This window comes from Ornithorhynchus anatinus, chromosome 4 (genome assembly GCF_004115215.2).
Source record: "Ornithorhynchus anatinus isolate Pmale09 chromosome 4, mOrnAna1.pri.v4, whole genome shotgun sequence".
Classification (NCBI taxonomy): Eukaryota; Metazoa; Chordata; class Mammalia; order Monotremata; family Ornithorhynchidae; genus Ornithorhynchus; species Ornithorhynchus anatinus.
In genome coordinates this window covers 70,327,961-70,350,729 of record NC_041731.1, presented here as the reverse complement: position 1 = coordinate 70,350,729, position 22,769 = coordinate 70,327,961, and the positions used below count along the sequence as shown (strand labels likewise).

At 39.9% G+C, this 22,769-nt stretch overlaps 1 protein-coding gene across 1 annotated transcript in view; it reads left to right on the top strand.

Annotated features, from left to right (window-relative positions):
- NUDCD1 (NudC domain containing 1) overlaps window positions 1–22,769 on the top strand; it is a 75,811-nt gene that overhangs the window by 32,741 nt on the left and 20,301 nt on the right. The window contains exons 4-8 of the mRNA XM_029062390.2: window positions 2,745–2,925; window positions 6,710–6,892; window positions 7,960–8,167; window positions 13,640–13,784; window positions 20,695–20,820. Of these exons, the coding sequence (XP_028918223.1) occupies window positions 2,745–2,925; window positions 6,710–6,892; window positions 7,960–8,167; window positions 13,640–13,784; window positions 20,695–20,820 (843 nt within the window). The remainder of the gene's footprint in view (window positions 1–2,744; window positions 2,926–6,709; window positions 6,893–7,959; window positions 8,168–13,639; window positions 13,785–20,694; window positions 20,821–22,769) is intronic.

The following is a 22,769-nucleotide window of genomic DNA, read 5'->3' as shown; positions in this document are numbered from 1 at the left end:
GCTTTCTCTTTTCCTACCTGCTAGTGTCCTACTTTCATCTTTGCCTGGGTCCGTCAGTAAGAAGGTTGACATGGAAGTTTTTCCCCAACACTCATCTGGCATTTGTTCTACCACTGCTCTTGGGTCCTAAACTGTTGCTTAAGGTATTCTGGGACTTGGCCTCTAGCACAAGCAGCTGTCCAATCTAAATACCTTCCCATGTGCCTTTTCCTGCTCAGCTTTGCTTCTTCAACAGAGTACTCCCTAGGCCTTGGAACTCAGAAGTGTTTTTCGTGTACCATTAGTTCAGCCTACATAACAGAGCCCGGCCTTGTAAATAAGCATATTCTATTTAATAGCTCTTCAGAGGTTCCTGTTCCTACAAGGAATGGAAGAGTATTTTCTGTCTGCATTGGAACTTTTAAAGTAATTGTGATTCTTGTAGTTCTCCATGCTTTTAATGCAGGTTCTTGTGGGCCCAATAACTGTACCTTTCTACCAAGAGTCATTAGATTTCGCCTACAAAGATCAGCTGCTCCACTTCAAGCTTTGTAGTGGTGTAGATTGTTTTGGAGTTAGAGCTCTGCTTGTTCCTGAACAACTCTGTGAGCTTAATGATCATAACACGGTTACTGAAACCTGAAATAAAACATTAGTGTTATTCTGGAATTAAGGTATATAAAAGCCTGCCATCACCCTTAGGGGAACATTGAGGTAAAGTAAATATGTTTCTGTTTTGACGTTGAAGAAATCCCTTTCTTGATTTGGAGAAGGCTGCATCCTCAAAGAGCCCCCTCTGGACAAGAAGACAACCAACTAATTTTGTTTAGGTGTAAATTATATGGCCAGCTCGATGCATATAATTGTTTTTGTTCTGCCCCTCAAAAGAACTCTTAGCTACTAAAGTTAATTTTTAAAGAAATATATTCCTTAGAAGATGGGGTTTTTTTATTGCTTTTGACCTTTACACTTTAATACGTATTTGTGTTAGGATAATCAAATACTCACAGTTGTACAGACCATAGCTGCAATTTGAAACTCGTTAGAGTGAGAAGTCCCAGGGCACAGTATTATGGGTGGAGTGGAGTCACCCGCCACCCGGGGAAGGCTTTGGGAATCGGCGCGGAGAGAGAAAGTCCCGAGTCGAGGGCTGAGTCATACAAAATTTATTCCATGTGGCAAATTGAGCCTTACTTTTGGGAGGAATACGGTTATTTAATTATATTGGAGTTTCCCTATCGGGAGGAATATACTTGTGTGTTACTCGCACATGGCGAAATACCCACCTCCCACCCACATGAGAGGAATACATTTGTGCGTTCCATGCCTGGGGTTGAAGCTCCCTAGCTTTCAGCCCCATGAGCGTTCAGTGGGACACTCACCCTTCCCCCAGCTCCTCACTTGGTGCAGGCAGAGCGGGCATCCCACACTCCGGGCAGAGGTGACACACAGCCAGCCACTGCAAGTCTCCATCCACTGCCCAGAAGGTCAGAGGCCACAAGTATTTATACCTGCGCTCCCCGACCGTTCCAGTTTCCAGCCTCCATTGTCCAATCTCCATGCCTTCTCTGACCCCCGTACCTTATTTGATTGGCACGAGGCAAGGGATGCCGCTTCTATCCCTGGCCTGGGATGTCTGTCCTGCATTGTTGGTTGACGGGGCGGTGCCCCATCCGCACTTCTGAGTTCCGCTTTTCTTGCTCGGGCAGTCACGAGATAGCATTTGACCTTGAGATGGGAAGGTGCCGGTTCACCTTGGGACAAGCGGGCAACAGGAACGACATGTCTCCTGAATCCGTTTTGGGTTAAGTCACTTAACTACCTCAAAAGTGGCCCTCATGCCAAACCAGAAGCAAACAAATGCTGGCGAGCCATATTTGCCTTCCATTCATTTCAGACGAGTGTACCAGTGGAGGTGACACAGTTAGAGCTGAATGGGAGGGTGCCTTATAAGCATCTTCTCACTGAAGTCTCCCATGCGTAGCTCGTTCAGTAATTTGGGGGGAGTTGAGTGCTTATCCACTGTTTCATCAGAAAGCTCAACCACTGGTGCCTGAGGTTAAAAATCTGACCACTTTATCAGTGATCCTGGAAAATCCATCATGGCTTTTTGGTTATTGATACCGACCCTATATCCAAATTCCCATCCTGAAGTTTCAGAACTGAGGCTTATCCATCGTTCACCTTGAAAGACTTAATCGTCATCAATATTATTGTATTGGTTAAACATTTACTACGTGTCAAGCAATGTTCTAAATGCTGGGGTAGATGCAAGCTAATCAGGTCGAACCCAGCCCCTGTTCCACAGTTCCTGATACTCACACCATTAGATTCATCATCTGTGTATGTGAAGATTCAAACCCGGCTCTGCCACTTGTCTGGTGTGTGACCTAGGGTAAGTCACTTCACTTCTCTGGGCCTCACTGACCTCATCTATAAAATGGGGATTGAGACTGTGAGCCCCACTTGGGACAGAAACTGTACCCAACCCAATTTGCTTGTATCCACTCCGGGGCTTAGTACTGTGCCTGGCACATAAGAAGTGCTTAACAAATACCATTATTATTATTATTATTATTATTATTATTAGTTTCAGTTATTGTCTACCTCTGAACTCTGGCTTGCGTCTTTTATCGTACTTGTCAAGGTGACATTCCAAAAGATAAGAATATGGTACTGTAAACGTAGCAGAATTTTATGCTGGTTTTTCAAGTACATATCTTCTTTTTTTTACTTACAGCTGTTTTGTTTTATCTTCCTTATAGATTAGGTTTAATGAAGAACTCGGGGAGCCTTTTGTCATAATTCACAGTGTTTCCTTTATAAAATCTGAAGTACCATCAATAGCTGCCCTGCTTCTTCGAATAGAGAAGGAGGAATTGGATATGAAAGGAAGTGGCTTCTACGTTTCCTTGGAGTGGATTACTATCAGTAAGATAAATAAAGGTAATAAGTACTTTATATTCATATGTATTTACAAAGATCTAAAATAGTCTTATCTGAATGTTTGCCACTGGGAAACATTCTATAAATACTTAAAAAAAAATCGCACTACTGCCATGCTGTGATAGCTATCTTGTGCCTGCTGTGTGTTAGGTTTACAAAATCACCACTGGTGCTGGCACTTTGGAACTCTTACTTGAATTATCAGTTAAAGGGCCTTTGGTGGAACTTCAACATATTTTTAAACATGGTTCTGCTTAGGTGTTTGAAGTCCATTGCCCCATGACGGCTTTATTCAAAACGATATTTTCATAGAATGCTTATTTTATGTTTTCAAAATGAGGCATTTGAAAATGCAGAGGGCGACGTTTCTGAAGTGAATTAAATCCAAGGAAATTGAACAAAGAGAAGGTTAACATTGGCAGTCTTTTAGAGAGTCCTGGGTTCTCTGTTCTTAACGGTTTATTTTGAAACTGGTACTCTCTGTGAGGAGTAGTTCTACTGATTCAATTTAATTCAGTTTGCCTGCTGTGTAACACTGGACAAATCACTTAACTTCTGTGCCTCAGTTTCCTATTATCCATCCTACTTAAACTGTGAGGTCCACGTAGGACAGGGACTGTTACTGAATGGATTATCTTGTACCTACCCCAGAGTTTAGAACAGTGCATGACACATAGCAAATGCTTAACAAATGTTATTATTATCCCGGAAGGCACAGTTTATGTACTACTTAAAATTAGTGGGCTTGATGTTATAAGAGCAAAATAACGTAAGCATATCTTTTGACGTAACATCAAGGCACTAATTTTAACTTGTGCCTACTGAAATAGCATTTGTTGGGCACTTAAAAGATCTGTGTATATATATATATACATATAGATAGATAATAATGTTGATAATTATGGTACTTGTTAAGCCCTTAGTATGCACCAAGCACTGTTCTAAGTGCTGGGGTAGATAGAGTTAATCAAGTTGGGCACAGACCACAGGGCTCACACTATTAATCCCCATTTTGCAGAAGAGGTAACTGAGGCCCAAAGAAATGAAATGACTTGCCCAAGGTCACATAGCCAACATGTGGCAGAGCTGGGATTAGAATCCATGACCTACCCACTAAGCCATGCTGCTTCTCCTTAAATCACATATATACATACACAAACGTGTGTACACATATATATGATAGTAAAAATAATTATGGTATTTAAGTGCTTACTACATGCCAAACACTGTTCTAAGCACTAGGGGGGATACAAGGTAATCATCTTGTCCCACATGGGGCTCACAGCCTTAATCCCCATTGTATAGATGAGGTAACTGAGGCACAGAGAAGTGAAGTGACATGCTCAAGGTCACACAACAGACAAGTGGCAGGGTCGAGATTAGAACCCACATCCTCTGACTCCCAGGCCTGTGCTCTTGCCACTATGCTATGCTGCTTTATATATATATACATATATATATATGTATATATATATAAGATAAGGAGAGAGAAAGAATCATAAGACTTCAGAAACAAATACCTGTTCAGAAAAATTCATTATAGTAGAGCACCATCACTCAAACTATTTTTCATCGCTTATTGCCACTGAGACAAAGTGAGTGGAGTGGACAGAGGAGCAACACATTGCAATGTGCATATGAAGTATTTGCCCCTTTTAGAGTGTAGAGGTAAAACTGGACTCGAACCCAGGTCTCCTGATTGCTAATGAAGTGTTCTTTCTATTGGACTAACAGTAAGGATAAGAATACAGACATCACTAGCTTTAAGATAAGCAGCGTGGCTCAGTGGAAAGAGCCCGGACTTGGGAATCAGAGGTCATGGGTTCGAATGCCAGCTCTGCCACTTGTCAGCTGTGTGACTGGGCAAGTCACTTAACTTCTCTGTGCCTCAGTTCCCTCATTTGTAAAATGGGGATTAACTGTGAGCCTCACATGGGACAACCTGATTACCCCAGCACTTAGAACAATGCTCTGCACATAGTAAGCGCTTAACAAATACCAACATTATTATTATTATTATTTATAAGCTGCCACTCCTTATACTTCAAATCGTAACCCCAGAAGAAGCCAATCCAGTCAATCTGGTAATTCTTGAGCCCTTACTCTATGCAAAGCACTGTACTGTAAGCACTTAGAGAGTACAGCAGTACCCACAGGAGGTTGCAGTGTAGAACGGGACATAGTTTTTCGAATAAATGACAGTCAGGGCAAATGGTAGAGGGTAAGGAGATATTCAGAAGTACAGTGGCACTGAGGCGGGCTATCAAATCTCACCCACCATTTGTGGTTGAGTGCCCATCTGCGGTCCTTTGTGCAGGCTTTTGTGCCCTCCTTCTATGACTTGTAAGCTGTTTCTGCAGCCCAGAAATATTACCTACTATTTGTAGACAATTCAGCATACGTCCTGCGTGCTTGAAAGGGCCTGACTCTTGACCTGCACCTCAAAATGATGTGCCGTATCCCTTCCCTACTTAAACTCTTACTTTTCTTCCCATCATCAGCTCCATCCTTGACCGTAAGGCATAGAGAAAACATATTTTTGAATATATGTGATTTGAATAAAAAAGTTGCTTTTGATGGGCTTAGTGTTTACTTAGTCATTCTATTTTGTTCATTCTTCAAACTCTGCACCAAAATTCTAAGTCACTAAGGAGTATGTAATGAGAGTCACAGAATAGTTTACAGCTACCATTTGGCAGAGATTCTGTTTAGTGGATTACATGTCAAATACTTTTTTTCAGTGATTTATTTTTTTTTACTGAAACATAATTTATGTTCTTAAAGTGATGGAAAATTCTGAACTGGGTAGAGAAAGAAAATACTGCCACAAACTCAGTAATGACGATCTTGATCAGATGGCCTTCAATAGGGATTTGATCTGAGCTCATGCTCAGAGCTGAGAAGGTACAATAGAGGGTGGAAACAGATGGGCCAGAATTGATCTCAGGGATGAATAGGTGTTGCAGAGAAGAGGGAGATAATTGCTGGCAATTGAATTGACTACCTTTTATAATAATAATGATGACAGTATTTGCTAAGTGCTTACTTTATGCTAAGCACCAGAGTAGATGCAAGATAATCAGGTCATACATAATTAGAGAAGCACTGAGATTAGTGGATATTGCAGGGGCCTAGGAGTCAGAAGGTCATGGGTTCTAATCCTTTCTCTGCCACATGTCTGCTGTGTGACCTTGGGCAAGTCACTTCACTTCTTTGGGCCTCAGTTACTTCATCTGTAAAGTGGGAATTAAGAATGGGAGCCCTATGTGGAACAGGGACTGTACCCAACCTGATTACCTTGTGTCTACCCCAAGCGCTCAGAACACTGCTTGGCACATAGTAAATGCTTAACAAGTACAATAATTAATATTTTTATTAGGTCAGACCCAGCTTCTGTCCTACATAGGGCTCACAGTCTCAGCAGGAAGAATAGCTATTTAATCCCCATTTTACAGGTAAGGAAACTGAAGCACAGAGAAGTTAAGTGACTCGCCCAGGGTCACCCAAGCAGGCTAGTGGTGGAACCAGAATTAGAACCCAGGACCTCTGACTCCTGAGCCCATTCTCTTACCACTAGGCTACACTTATTCCCTATTATTTACATTTTGCTGTTTGAGAACAGAAGTAAGGTGCAAATATTGTCATTGAGTGGCCAAACAAAAGTTCCATTTAGCAACAGAAATTGGGTGAGATGTTTCAGAAAGTCTTGATAAAAGAGAAATCCCGCGTTTGCAGGTTTACTTGATTACCATTATAAAAATCATTTGCTCCCTTTTCTCTACAGATGATCAAAAATATGAAATCTTCAAGCGTAACATTCTCCATGGAAAATCAGTGCCTCATTATGCAGCTATTGAGCCTGGTGGAGATGGCCTAATGATTGCTTCTTATAAATCCTTCAGATTTATTCAGGATGATAAACAGCTTGAAGAAACTAAGGATGAGACAATGGAAGATAAAACCAAAGGTATTTCTCCTGGTTATCTTGTTTGGGCAATCACGTCGCAATAAAACCGAGATCCGTCTTATAGTTACGATGAGACGAACACTCAGTCAGTGGTATTTTTTGAGTGCCTACATGTGCAGAGCATTGTACTAAGCACTTGGGAGGGTACAGTACTAGGGTTGTTAGGTGTGATCCCGATCCACGAGAAGCTTACAGTCTAAAACACATATGAAATCTGCAAAACATTGTCAGAAATTTTAAACTGTACCTGCATGATTCTGCGAAACTATAACTTATTTACATGTCATTTTAAAAAGGCACACACACATTGTGGCGATTGATATGTAATTTTGGAGTCTGACCATTTAAAATGCAGAGGCGGGCCTCCACTGAGGCCAACTCAGTTTTTCAGTAGGATTCTAAATCCATAAATCTCTACGCCCAAAGCTGAAATCCTGAAGTGACAAAGTGGGAAGCTGTAGAGAAGAAACTGATGTCTCATTCTCTTTTTAAATAATGTTGAATCACCATTTCCCCTGCATACAGCTCACATCTGGCTTATATAGCTTTTATTTTTCTTTTCTTTCCTCCTCCCCCTTCCCAGTAATTGCAGTCTGCTGAACAGGCACAAAAAGCCTTATCATGGTTACAAGATCTTGGCTCCCCTAATTGTCCTCATGGGTCCCCTAATTATTCTCATCCATTCAGTCTCAACTCTTGCTGCCAGAGAATCCAAGAGCGCTTTCATAGGTACTTTGATTCACCTTCATAGAAAACTCTACAGTAGGGCTTAAGGTGTGTCTGTACAGGAGAAAACATTTGCCTAATTTAGTTTGTTTTTTAAGTAAATTTAGAATATTTCCATTTTAGTAAAGGCATGTTCTCACCTTGCTGTAAGTCATACATGTGCCCCCACAATCAGGTAGATTTCCAAAAAATAAAGGAGAATTTTTCAAGGTGTTAGAAAATGCCTAAAGAAATTTGATACAGATTTTAAAACTTCTTTAGACTTGAGGTGATAGGTGTTTGCATTTTTGCTGATATTTTTTCGATGATTTTCATAACTAGGGTGTTGTTTCTCTTTGTAGAACCGAAATATCATTGGCAGCAGACTGAAGATGACCTGACAGTAATAATACATCTTCCACAGGATACTTCTAAAGAGGACATACTGGTACAGTTTTCCCCTGACCATCTCAGTGTTGCTCTGAAGAATCAGCCATCTTTGGTAGAAGGAAAACTCTATTCTTCTATTGACCACGAAAGCAGCACTTGGATAATTAAAGAGAACAATAGGTATTTTTATACCATCTTTATGCACTCTTGGTTATCGAGTAGTATCAGATCTAAAAACGTTGGTGAAATTAAGTGTTTTTTACAATGGGCTCATTTTTTACATTCTTACATTTTTGCATTCATTCTTGTAAGTCAGTGACCCATTGAACTGTCTTCAAGCATCCAAATCCTTCAAGAGGTCAAGAAATGTTTATTCATAGTTTATTTTTATTTTTTTAGCTGAAATACCTCACAGTAATAATAATAATAGCAATAGTAATTGGGGTATCTTTTAGGCAAATACCAATGAGCCCATCATTGTACTAGGTACTGGGGTAGATGTTAGATAATCAGGTCAGACGGAGTCAATGTCCTAATAGGGCACGTGGTCTAAAGGAGAGTGATACCAGGTATTTCATCCCCATTTTGCAGATGAAGAAACTGAGCACACTGAAGTTAAGTGACTTGCCCCAGGTCACACAACAGGCACGGGGCAGAACTGGGCTAATAACCCAGGTCCCTTGACTTCCAGACCTGTGCTCTTTCCACTAGGTGACACTGCTTTACTTCAGAATCTTAAAATTGTTTTATTTATAGGTAGATTTATTCCTTTACACATTTATAGATTTGTTCTGTAATGTATTCCAACCTCCCTGACTAGCAAATGTCATTACCTTAATAGGTCCTTTTAAATATTTATCTGAAACTCTCATGTTATTGTACTTGATCCTATTTTATGGTAGAATTGAGGGCAGCAGGGATCAACCATGTCAAACATATCCTAATATGTGCAAAGGTACAAGCAATAGCAGAGCGATAGCCATGGGCATCAGCCGGACACAATGTAAATTGTCACCGCATTTAATACACATAAGCATGGGGCAATGTTTTTCATTAAATTGTAGGGGATGATGGGGCCATTATAGTGTGGAAGAGAAGATGCGATCTGCCATGGTGTCCAGGTGATATTCGTCGTTTAGGAATTTCCGAATTTCCGGGTTTTCCGAATCGGATCAGACCATTGTGAAAAACAACGATTTCAAAAAACCTTTGAAATGGTTCCTTCTGCTGACCAGTTAGATCATTCATTGCAGGGTGGTGGTTATTAACCTCTTCATCTGTGACAAAGATATTTTAGAAGGGCTTAATAGTGCGAGGAAAACCTTCCTTAGGTTTATTTTGCCAGTCCAGTTAAACCTAGTTAGGCTTATTTTAAAGAGCCCTGTCTGAAAGGATAGTACAGAAAAATCAAGACTTCCTTAAATATCAAAGGAGGGTGGTTCTGGATAAATCCTAGCTTTGGAAATCCTTTAAATCTAATAGTGTAAAATAATTATGTTGCTAGAACAACATCAAGCACACTGTTCACATAGTAAATCTGATATTTTCGTTCAGTTTCCTCCTCGGTTTTCATTAGAAAGTAATTACCTAATAATAAATACAATAGGGGAAAATTACCGATAGGTGAATTTTGTAGATTTATCAGACATGTTGCTCTAGAGCTATTTACCTGGGAGAAAAAGGTTTTAAATAAGCATCCGCTGAAATGAGGCTATCTAAAAATGTTTGGATCTCATGGGTGTTGAGATGCTGAATTATTAACACTTCAGTCCCCATTTGAAAGTACTTATCTACTAGTTACTTGGATAAGAATTGCATATTGTGCAGAGTATGAAGGCTTATAAAAGGCATGCCTCTCTCTGAACCTGAACTCACATGTTTCTGTAAATCTTTAGGCTAGAAAATAATAAATAACAAATGTAAAGTATACCTATTCCGTAAAACAAAGTTGGAATATCTCATTTTTGCCAAGTCACCCTTTCTAGCAATCTACATAAAATAAATTTGAGATGTTTTGTTCAGTTGTGTTATAATGGAACCATCTTGGTTTTGTTTACAATTATATTTTGAACAAGAAAGAAGCAGCATGGCCTAGTGAATAAAGTTTGGGCCTGAGAGTCAAGAGAATTTTGGTTCTAATTCTGGCTCTGCCACTTATCTGCTGTTTGACCTTGGATAAGTCACTTCACTTCTCTGTGCCTCAGTTACCTCATCTGTAAAATGGGATCGACACTGAGCCCCACATGGGACAGGGACGGTGTCCAACCCAATTTTCATGTATCCATCCACCTGTGCCTGGCACAGAGTTAGCACTTAACAAATACCAAAATAATAATAATAATAATAATAACTGATATTTCCTGGTAGTGTCTGGAGAAATGGGGTCTGGAGCCATAAAACCTCCCCGCTCTGCACCCCTGTTCCTCTGTGAAACTCATGGCAAATATGCCAGATGGTTGGCTTTGGTTGGAGGGGTGGTGGGCAGAGTCAGGTGGAGGTGGATGGAGTGTCCCTCCTTGGCTCCGTCCCCTGTTCTGCCCACTTTATAAACATCTGCCCATCTAGAGCTTAAGCAGCTCAGAGAAGCACTGGGCCAGTAAAACTCTTCGGCACCTGATCCAACTATCTTGGAAGAGTTCACCAAATAGCAGGATCGCTGTCCATAAAAGTGCATTTCCATCAAGGAACCAAGAGCACAAAAAGTGTAAGTGATATGGTAGTGGGCGTTAGTGAATCAGTAATACAGAAATAGCTGGTTGAGTGCCATAATACCAGTGGTAAGGTGTTTCTGTTTGCAGTGAGTAGGGTAACCATCGAAGGCTTATTAAGGGGAAGATATGCATGCAGGATGATGTTTTAGTAGAAGAATCGGGCCAGCAGAATCAAATATGGACTGGAGAGGGGAAAGACGGGAAGCAGTAAAAACAGTGAGGACGCTGATGCAGAAGTTAAACCAGGATGTGACACCCAGTTGGCCATTTGGATGGAGAAGAAAAGATGGATCTTGGAAATGAAGACAGAAAAAAAACTGACAGGATTTAGTGACTCAGTATGGGAGCTGAAGAAGAGGGTGGAATCAAGGAGGAAGGAGGATCTCCATCCCCTTCATATCTGACAGACAGGAGCTCTCCATCTTCCCTGCCTCAACTGCCATTTCGGCACTTCTGCACCACTTAAGTACTCACTCCATACTTCACTCCTCTGCCCGGATAGTCTTTCTACAGAAATGTTCAGGGCATGTCGCCCTCCCACCCCACCCCCTGCCCTCTCCCCCGAGTGGTTGCCTATCCACCTCCATATCAAACAAAAACTCCTATGTGTTGGCTATAAAGCTCTCCATCTTGCGCCCTCCTACCTCACCTCCTTTCTGTCCTTCTACATCCAGCCCGCACACTCTGCCCCTATGGTGCTAACGTTCTTACTGTGCCTCGATCTCGCCTGTCTCACCATGGATTCCTCAGTCAATCAGTGGCATTTATGGAGTGTTTACTGTACTAAGTGCTTGGGAGAGTATGGTACAACAAAATTAGCAGACTCCCTGTTCATAATGAGTTTGCAGTCTAGATGGAGAGACTGACATTTATATAAATAAATAATTTATGATATAGAATTTAAAGTCATATACGTAAGTGCTGTGGGGTTGGGGTTGGAGTAAATATCAAATGTCCAAAGGTAATAGATCCAAGTACATAGAGGATGCGTATTGTCTATATCCCCCATTGTATCTTATGCTTCTTGAAGGCAGGGATTATGCTTACCAACTCTTGTGTACACTGAGCATTTAGTACAGTTCTTTACACAGATTAGGTGCTTAGTAGTATTGGTTGATTGCGGTTCCGAGACAGGAAGGTTGATGGTGGTGTCAACTGTGATAGGAAAGTTAGGTGGAGGAAGAGACAATGTGGATGAGGAGCTCAGTTTTCAAAGTACTGAGCCTGAAGTGTTGCCCATGTGAGATTGCCATGGAAGCGAGAGGTCAGGGTTAGCAACGGATACTTGGGAATCATCTGCAGAATGTTGGTAGGTAACGGGAGTGAATGCGACGTGAGATTAAGTGATTCGGAATGAAACCTTGAGAAACACCTACATTCTGTTCATATTCCTTATATTTGCCCTCAAATTTTCATACGTCTTTCCCATTCTTTTTTAAAAGTTCACATCATCTACTATTTGATTTCTCTCTCTTTTTTATAATGAGCCATTGTTGGTTTCTACCTTTTGTGTTTCCCCTTCCACAATATGGCCGGAGAAGCCAGCCTGTGCTGCAGTCAGCAGTAATGGCTTTTCTGCTGCTTTGGAGATCTTGTGAGTTTGAACTTCCAGCAGCAGCTGGTTTCTGAAGTAAGAAGGACAGGAAATGCAAGCTGGGCAAGGATCATTGAATGAGTGGAGAGACTGGTGACATGTGTCAGAAGCAGAACTCAGACCAGGGCAGAAACAGGCTTCTTTTGTACAGCAGTGATTATTTGGGAATCTAGTTATACATAACTGATTAGGACAGGTGGTAGGCATTGAGCTAAATTCAGTGTATAGCAGATTTTAATTCAGGTAATGTAGTATTTGGTTTCAGCAGTGAGAGCTTAATTTATTCAATTACTCTTTTAATACATAGTTTTGTATCAGGTGTAAAATGTAATTACATAATGTGATATTGAATTTTAAATCAAATCTGTGGAAGGTGGTCTTTTAATGAATTCTTGATAAGCCCATTTGATTTACATAAATTCACTTTTTTTAATTACTGTGTATGTTGCCTAGGAAAATATAAATTACTAGGCTATTCAGGCCAACTTTTCACCCACTGACACAAGTGCCGGTACTTGCCATGATTCTTGTGGCTATGCGTTTCGGTAACGAGTCCTTGTGGTATTGGCCCTGTAGCCTTCCTGCCAATCTTTGCCCCGTCCCTACTTGGCTCTCCTTGGGTTAGAAGAATGTCTGGGCAGTGGGGCCATGGGTCAAGAGGGCACAGGACCTGGGACCTAGGCTCTAAAGGTGGCAGGAATAATGTTGGACCCTGGAGCCATGGGAAAGGAAACCATTCTCATGAAGTGGGAAGCAGCATGGTGAAGTGGATAGAGCACCGGCCTGGGAGTCAGAAGATCATGGGCTCTAGTCCCAACTCCTCCACTTGTCTGCTCTGTTACCTGGGCAAGTCACTTCACTTCTCTGCCTCAGTCACCCCATCTATAAAATGGGGATTTGAGACTGTGAGCCCCATGTGGGACGGGGACTGTGTCCAACCTGATATGCTCGTATCCACCCCAGTGGTTAGTACAGTGCCTGGCATGTAGTAAGCGCTTAAATGCTATTATTATTATTATTGTTATTATTACTAAGTGGCTATCTCCCCACTACCTACCCCTGCATCCCCCTTTTATTCCGAAGGCAGAGAAAAATCCTTCTGGACTAAATTTTACAATCTGTCTTTTTAGTATATTACTAACTTGTCGGTTTCCTGCAATATCCTTCATTGTCCACCTGGGCCCTGTTGCTTCATAGTGTTTATCATGGGCCTAAGGTATTAAGGTGTTCCCCTTTAGAGACTAAGACTTGCTCATTTGAGAGAAATAATTTTCTACGTGGGGTATTATTTTCAAAGTAATTTCTCATTCTAACCTCTAGTAATATAACTGTTCTCCTCTTGTTTAGTTTGGAAGTTTCTTTAATTAAGAAAGATGAAGGACCCACTTGGCCAGAGCTAATTATCGGGGATGAACAAGGGGAATTCCTGAGGGACTCGGCTCAATGTGCTGCGATCGCAGAACGTCTTATGCACCTGACCTCTGAAGAAATGGTAAGCAATTCGAAATAAGTGAATGCAGTATCTTCTCAGTTGTCATAAAGTCCTAAGGTTTTCACGAATGATCCTGCAACTCTTTCCACTGAGGGAATACCACTTTTGATTGGAATGATGACACTTGTGATTGGGATATTTTCAATCCATAGAGGAGGCTGAAAAACTTAGTGCTTTTGCCCTAAATGCCACTGAACTCTGAGACGATAGACTCAGGTTCAGCTTTCACGGACACCACCAAGGATAGCACAGAATATACAGGGACCAATATAGCAGTACTACAAATCTTTACTAGAGAACTTATATGGGCACAGAATAACACAGACAGATGTAGAGGGATGTTACCCAACCACCTCCCATTTGGCTATGGTTGGGACATGGGGGGACTACAGCACCATGCTGGATCTCGTTAGGCACCAACTGCAGTCCTTGGTCCAGATAGAGGTCCACCGGCTACAGGGAGTTGTGATCCTCTATCTCATGTAAAGAGTTAGTGGAATGTGCTGCCAACAACATGAAGTTGACTAGGTAGAGTAGTGCCTCAATAATTTGCTACAAGATGCTTGCTTACATTCATCTGCGATCTCTTTCCGGGGAGAGGTCCCAAGACTTCAACCCTGTGTATAGGCAGAGATTCGGGCCAGACAAGGCCGCTCAGTCTACCTCATCGGATACAGTGGGTTCCGGATTTATCCCCTTCAGCTCTACATGTTAGAAGCAGGGCATTTGTAGCCTACAACCTTTTATTAGTGTCATAATGGTCCAAAATGGTGAAGGAAAATTAGTTTTCTATTGAGGGGAAATTAAATTTGTGAGACTGAAATATATGTATCTTAAAATGTTTACAGTGGCTTATAAATGATAGAATAATAATATTAATAATGGTGGTATTTGATAAGCACTTACTATTTGCCAAGCACAGTTCTAAGCACTGGAGTAGATACAAGTAATCAGGTTGTCCCATGTGGAGCTCACAGTCTCAACCCCCCTTTTACAGATGAGGTAACTGAGGCACAAAGAAGTTAAGTGACTTGCCTAAAGTCACACAGCTGATAAGTAGCAGAGCGGGATTAGAACCCATGACCTCTGACTCCCAACCCTGATATCTTGCTAATAAGCCACGCAGCTTCTCTGGAGGAAGCACAGAAGTTCACTATTCATTCAGTCACATTTATTGAGCTCTTACCATGTACAGAGCACTGTACTAAGCACTTGGAATGTACAGTTTGGCAACAGATACAGACAATCCCTGCCCAACAACGGGCTCCAGTTAGCACTCTGCACATAATAGATTCTCATGAAAATCTATTCGTTGAGTGGTAAAGTTCCAAGTAAAAAGGTGTACTTAGTAATGGAAGTGTAGAAAATGGGAACTGAATAAAGGAGTACAGTGATCATGGGAATATGCTCAAAACTCTTCTCCAAGTCACCACTCTAAATAAATGTTTGACTGGCTAGCAGACAAGCTTTTCACTTAGACTTTAAGTGTAGAATACTGTCATTCCTTCCCTTGAACAGTCAAACAACTTCTGTAACCTCACGCTCTTCCCAAAAGAACTATAAAAATCAGACAACGGGTGACAGATATAGAGATTCAAAGAAAAAAATCAGAAGGTACTGTCTTTGAAGAAAGTGTTCAGCAAATCTTTGCTCACTGTCGATCTCATGCAGATAATTCCTGTATTTTCTAGTGTTGAACTCTAGCCTAGAAGTCTCTCACTGGGCTTGCCAAGTCAGGGAGTAACTGCCCCTCATATGCCACATCTCCCAATTTCTCCTCTTTTTCCAGCCACAAAGGTTGTGGGGTATGAGCAAGTAGTGGTGGCTTAAGGCATTTTCAACTTGGAGAATACTGGAAAGTGGCTGTGGCTGTTGGATTCGGAGCCAAGAAGAGCCCGAAGTTAGCCACAAGCCACTCTCTCTATCCTATATTTAGCATTGTCCTTGCCTTTTACATCATTTTGGAGCTCAAAAACGTTGCCCTCACTTCTGTGTCAAGTACAAAATGTCACTTAATATTCCTCTGTTGGACACAGAGTGCTTTTGGTGTCATATTCAATTGATCAATCGAATGTATTGAGCGCTTGTGTGAAGAGCACTGTATTCAGCACCTGGGAGAGTACGATATAACAGAGTTGGTAGACAAGTTCCCAGTCCACAGGGAGCTTACAGTCTAGCAGGAGAGACAGATATTAATATAAATTACAGATATTTACATATGTTCAAGAATATGCTGTTGCATGTGGCTATGATTGATGGTACTGCTCTTTTCCCTCTCGTCTGGAATCTGGTCCAAGATTTCACTGACATATGGAGCTAACCTCATCTCAATCAATCATTGGTATTGATTGAATGCTTACTCTGGACAAAGCATTGTAAATTGAATGCTTACTCTGGACAAAGCATTGTACTAAACACTTGGGAGAATCCAGTACAACAGAGTTGGTAGACATAATTCCTGCCCTCAAATAAGTACCAGTCTCGTGGAGAAGTTTGCAATCTAGTTCTCAACTCCCTCCACTTTCAGTTCTTGCTCATTCACTCCTGCTTGGAATCATTTCTTCAAAGTCTTCGGAGAGCCCATTTCCAGGAGACGTTCACCAATTATGCTCCTCCACCTTCCAAGGTCGTGACAATTCAACAGCACTCGTGTTCATGTACTTCTCAATAGGAAGTATACATATGTATATGTACACATATGTATATGCATATATATACACATATAAACATAGAGAGAGAGGTTAATTAACACTTACATGTTCATCTATTTATCCTTACATACTCATACAATCAAGAGTTGGCATTTTTTTGGTTCTCCAGCTTCTACTTTTCATAAATAATTTGTGCTGGCCCATCTCCCCCATTTGATTTTAAGCTCTTTGATAGCAGAGACCACATCTTTTATATTTGTTGTGCTTTTCCAAGCACTTACTATAGTATTGTGCAAACAGTTGGTGCTCAATAAATGCTACTAGTTGATTTCTGTGCCATGGTCAACATTATCAGGTTTTGAAGTTGAATTTTTACAGTGCGACTCTCTTCACTGTGACTTTGAAGGACTGGTCCTGGGTCTCCTAATTTATCTATTTGCCCAGCCCCTATTAAGTGATAAGCCTGTGTGAGTGAGTTTTCCTTTACATGGGGCTTTGGAAGAAGACAAACCCCATGATATAGGACAACTTAATGTAAACCTAGTTCTTCCATAATGCGTGTATTCACTATGCTTTTGGAATAGAGCATTGCTAGGGAACTGGCGACTGTTCTTCCATTAGCGTATGTTGAGCTGGCTCTTCAGTGATGTCAGAAGAAAGTAGTATGCATATATGCAGCATATATTCAAGGCACGCAATCTATATTAAGAGTTTTGTGTTACACAGCATTGGGTAAGAACTCAACTGTATGTGTTGATTTGCCATGAGACTCATATCTGCGTAAAAATAGCACTTTATTTCATGTTAAGTATGTAGTTAGCTCTTCTTTGTACGTCGGTGTGCCAATTGTTTAATTAGGATTTTTACAAGCAATACTTCTGCAAACTGAAATAATGCCTTTCTTTTTGTCTTCCTCCAGTATTAATGGACAGTCTCTGAAAGAGTTTAAGAGAAATTTTATAGGTCTGCCATAATTCTTTGATCATGAATCATACCAATTCCTTTAAAGGAACTGGTAGGCATCAACAGTCTTAGTTTAGCAGATGGTTCAAATAAGAGATCTGCGGATTGATTAAATAGCTTAAAATTGTGATGGAAATGTCTTGGTTCACTTTCTGCTTAAATAAGCTTCTCTTAAATTTAGAAAGTACAGAATGAAAAGAATGAGTTTAAGGAAACCAAGGAATATAGACAGGGAATGAGACATGAAATGAAAGAGACATTGAATAGAAAAAAGGTTTTTGTGATCATTTGAAATTTGGGGTGCCTTTTGAACAATTTTAAGTGAACTTGTTCAATAATTAAGAGAAAGCCATTAAATAAGACTAAGGGGAATAAGCCTGACAGTTACCAATTGGATCTGATTTTTCTATGATTTTTCTCTTTTGTAATTGCATAAGAATGAGTATGGATAACATAAATACCCTGGATATCTGTTTAATAACCACTTAATAACAGTTTAATTTCCATTAGGATAGGCCACAGATCTTAATTCTTTGGTGTCAGAATCACCCAAGAAACAGATCATCATGACAAATTATAATTGTAATGATCTTCAAAAATAAGTAAATTACTACTTATAATAGTTTATAAGTAATATAAATATAAGTAGTACAATATTCAAATGTATAATGAATTTTAAGTTTAATATATTTAAATGGCATTTGCAATTTATTCTATCCTTTCTTTTTCAGTTGTCTTTACCAGTCTTCTTGTTGTTTTCCTTCTTATCTCGATTAAATTTACTTCGAATTCAGACTTTCTTGGAATGACTCAGAAAACTGAGGATGCCTCTTTCAATGATTTCTTGAATTTATAAGATTTAAGAGATTTTTATTATGGGCCACAGCTTTTGCAAATTTCATTTTTGGGTAGTATCTGGTATTTTAACCCACTGTTATTGAATCAACACTTTATAAAATATTCCAGTGCACATAACCAGTCCATTTCAGGCATCTGAGGTTATCAAGATATGACTCCCAAATGGGCATTTTCAACAAGCCATAGAAACCAATTGAGAACGAATCTACCTACCCACCAAAATGACCCATTACCATCAAAAATGAAACTAACTCACAAATTCCTTTATAAAACAAGCCAGAGTAACTAAAGAACTGATCATTATTATATAGTAGAATGAAAACTTAGTTTTTAAGGCATTGAACTATTTCTCAGTACCTTAAAACCTAAGATTTCAGTCTACTAAAAATGTTTATGAACTCCAGGTGAGAGAATCCCACTGTGGAGTCTGGGGAAAAAAGAAAACAAAAACACTCTGAATTCAAATTTCAAGGGTATTGTTATATCCTGCTTAGCAGTCTTAATTGGTTTCATCCCATAAAAAAAAAAAATAACTAAAATATTCTTTACAGGAAATGGGCCCTTGGGCTAAGAAACTACAGGTCTGCTATTATCTCGGGTAAATAGATGTCATCATCAAATTCTAAATTGAAGTGGGCTTTACTCACTATTCAATTCAAAGTGTTTCAGAGAGGAAAAAAATGCTATCAAAGAAAGGAGAGTTGCTGTTTAATCTTATAAGGGTTCAAAACAATACAAATTTATATTTCTGAGGAAATGTAACAGAAACTGAGCACCAAAGATCTGAATTTAAAAAAAAAATTAAAATTTCAAATGTAATATTTGTTTAAAATTGAAGGCCAACTCTACAGTTGTCCATATGCTGGATCTGGCTCTTGGGTCCTAATCCAGAAGCAACAGGTTGGGTTGGTATAAATTTAAGCCTGACAGGGTATGAGGGAAGTTTAAGAAGCCCCAGACTGGCCCCAGATTCCTGGATTAAAACAGTCCTTCAGACAGCCATCGACCACGACTGGGGCAGGCCAGGCCAGCGATTCCTGATGTGGGGGGGCCATTACAATAGAGTAGAAGACAAACCTTTGGGGAGTCCCTCGTCAGAGTCAACTTCCAAGTTGCTGCTCTCCATCGTGGATCGTGTGGAAGGTTAGAAGGAATTAAATTATTGGGCATCCAGGCCTGAAGCCCCAAGGGAGAGGTTCTCTTTGGATCAGTCTATTTTGCTACTTTTGAACAATTTTGATAACAGGTTTAGTGATGGGAGAGTTTGAATATATTGGCCGCATTAGTCAATAGATTTCAATTACTCCTGGCTTCCCTTAGCACAGATAATGGAGAGTCGGATCTACTTTTTGAAATTCCAGCTCCAAAATTAACATTTAAAAAGAAAATACTGCCAATTAAATTCTAAGGACATTTCTTCAATTATAGATTTGCCTTTAATGTCCAGATCTCTGGCTTTTCTTTCTTTTTCACTGCTCTTCTCTCCTTCACTCCTATTTCTCTTGTCCTGTAGCAAAATGAATTAGCCCTTCTTTTTAATCACTAAAAGGTTATTTATTATGAAGGAAAACAACATTTTTATTTTATAGAGTTTCGGAAATAATCTCTCTGGCTTTTCTTAAATTGGCACCTTCAAAAAATCAGTGTCATCAGAAATTTGATTGTCTCCTTAGATGTGCTTTACAGAGCAGAAATGACACCCAGGCTCCCAATTTAAAAACATATTTTCAGTTTTCTTTTCCAGTGAAAATAAAGCCCAATTCTTTTCTTTTCCTGAAGAAGGGGCAGGTTAGTTAGCAGTCAGGGCTGTAAAACTTCTCTCCAACACTTTCAGGGATTACCCATTGGTGCTGAAGGGAGCCACACAAGGGAAGGGAGAAAGGGACTTCCATACGGTGAGTAGTCTTGCTTTTTCTATCACTTCTATATGTCAAAACAAAAACCTAAGAAATTTCAATTGTAACACTTCACCCAGCCCTACTATCTCTTATTGTGCTATATTTATTAACACTGACACATTTATGTCTTTCATCTGCAACCACCATGGAATCCAATGCTAATTGGCAGAGAGATCTTTAGGGTGTTTTTTTTTTTGTTTTTTTGTTTTTTAGAATTGGTGGTGAGCACAAATCAGTCATCACAAAAATAGGCTGGTTGTCCTGAAATGTTCTCAGACTATGCTTTAGTTGTAATAGAAAGTTGGTGTTCTTTGTTTATGTCTAGAGAGCATTGAGTGGGGTTTGTTTAAAAGTGTATCAACTGTTGAAACTAGCGAAGTTCCAAAGCATTCATGTAATAAGCAAAGGTACATATGAAGAGTTAGTATAATGTGATTAATGAAAAGCATTCAAATAGTAATGTGATAATTATTTGTCATTTAATTTGCTCTCAAGCCTGTATTCCGGGTATTAATATATTTTCTTAATTTTTGGTTTAAGAATCCAAATCCAGACAAAGAGAAGCCTCCTTGCAATGCTCAAGAACTAGAAGAATGTGATGTGTTCCTTGAAGATGGCTCAAGCTTATGCAGATTTGATGGCAATACCTTGAAAACTACTCACGTGGTTAGTTCTTGTTTTGTTTAAATGTGGAGTAGAAAAGAAAACAGCCCCAAATGGAATGAGATGGCATAACTTGGCTAATATGATGATAAACTGGGGTACAGAAATTAAGAATTCATATTCTAGATAAATTTCTGGCTTACTGTTTTACTTTGAAAAGTCACTTTGAGCAATATTATTTTAATTTTATAGTCTGAGAGTATATAGCTAATATGTTATAGAAATCAATCAGTGGCATTTGAGTGCATACTATGTGCAGAGCGCTGTACTAAGTGCTTGGTAGAGTACAGTATAACAGAGTTGGTAGACACGTGCTCTACCCACAGTAAATGGTCAAAAAATACGATTGAATGAATGAATTTCCTGCCCACAACAAGCTAGCAACCTAGAAATGATAATCTGCTTTCCAGTTATTTAAAATAATATAGTTTGAAAGGCATTTATACATGTGTAGGATCGTTTAAAAAATTCCTATTCCAAAAAAATGCAAATTATATCTGTGCAATAATTTCTCTTCAATAGTTGTTAAAGGTAAATAATAGACCGTTAACATGAAGACCCTAGAAGTAGCCATAACGTTAAGTCCGTGGATTTATAATTGAATTTCCTTGTGCCTACCTCACTATAATTCTCCTGGACCTGTATCCACAGACACTCTGGTATTCATTCAAGCAATTATGTACTTATCTATAAATTATATACTTATAAATTAATATATTACAAAAAACAATTCTATTTTTATAGTAAAATATGTCATACTTGTGCTATTATAGTTGAATATACTACAGTACTCCTGATTATAGTTGTTTATGTTAATGTCTATCTCCCCTTCTATACTCTACTCACTGTGGGTAGGGAAAGTGTCCTGCAACTCTGTTATATTGTACTCTCCAAAATTCATTCATTCAGTTGTATTTATTGAGCACCTACTGTGAGCGGAGACTGTACTAAGTGCCTGGGAGAGTACAATACAACAATAAGCAGACACATTCTCTGCCCATAGTGAACTTGCATAGCACAGTGCTCTGCACACAGTAAATGCTCAGTAAATACCATCGGTTGATTGACCCAACCCTCACGTAATGGAAGTTGTTGTTACAGGCACTAGATGTGGAAGGGAAAATGAAAGGAAGCAAATGAAAGCTTCCAATTTTTTTTGCCAATTTTGTGTCAAGATCTCTGCTGGGCCTTTCCACACAGCAGGATTCCATAGGTAGTTCTTTGATCCTATCTCTCAAGCAAGGATTCCCCTACTTATAGAGCCAGAATTAGAATCCGGGTGTCCTGATTTCCAGAGCATTGAACGAACTGTTAGGTTTTCACACGTACTTATGCCCACACCACCACAATCCTTTGTCCCACCAGCCAGCCATTTACAAACTTACTTTCTTCAGGGTTACATGGAGCTGGGGGGGAGGCAGGAGGGAATGGAGGGAATCACTGCCTAACTCTAATTTGTCAGTTCTTTTATAGAGAAGCAGTGTGGCTTAGTGGAAGGGGCACAGGTTTGGGAGTCAGGAGATCTGGGTTTTAATCCTGGCTCCACAACTGGGTTACCATGTGGGTAATAATGGGTAATATTATACCCATTGGGGATAATAATGAGTAATAATAATGGCATTTGCTAAGTGCTTACTATGTGGCTAACACCGTTCTAAGCGCTGGGGGAGATATGAGGTAATCAGGTTGTCCCACATGGGGCTCACAGTCTTAATTCCCATTTTACAGATATGGTAACTGAGGCAGAGAGAAGTTAAGTGACTTGTCTTAAGTCACCCAGCTGATAAGTGGTGGAGCGGGTATTAGAACCCACGTCCTCTGACTCCCAAACCCATGCTCTTTCCACTAAGCCACGGTGCTTCAATCAGTGGCATTTATTGGTATTTATTGAGTAACACTAACTGTGTGCAGAGCATACTAAGCACTTGGGAGAGTATAATAAGGGAGAGTTG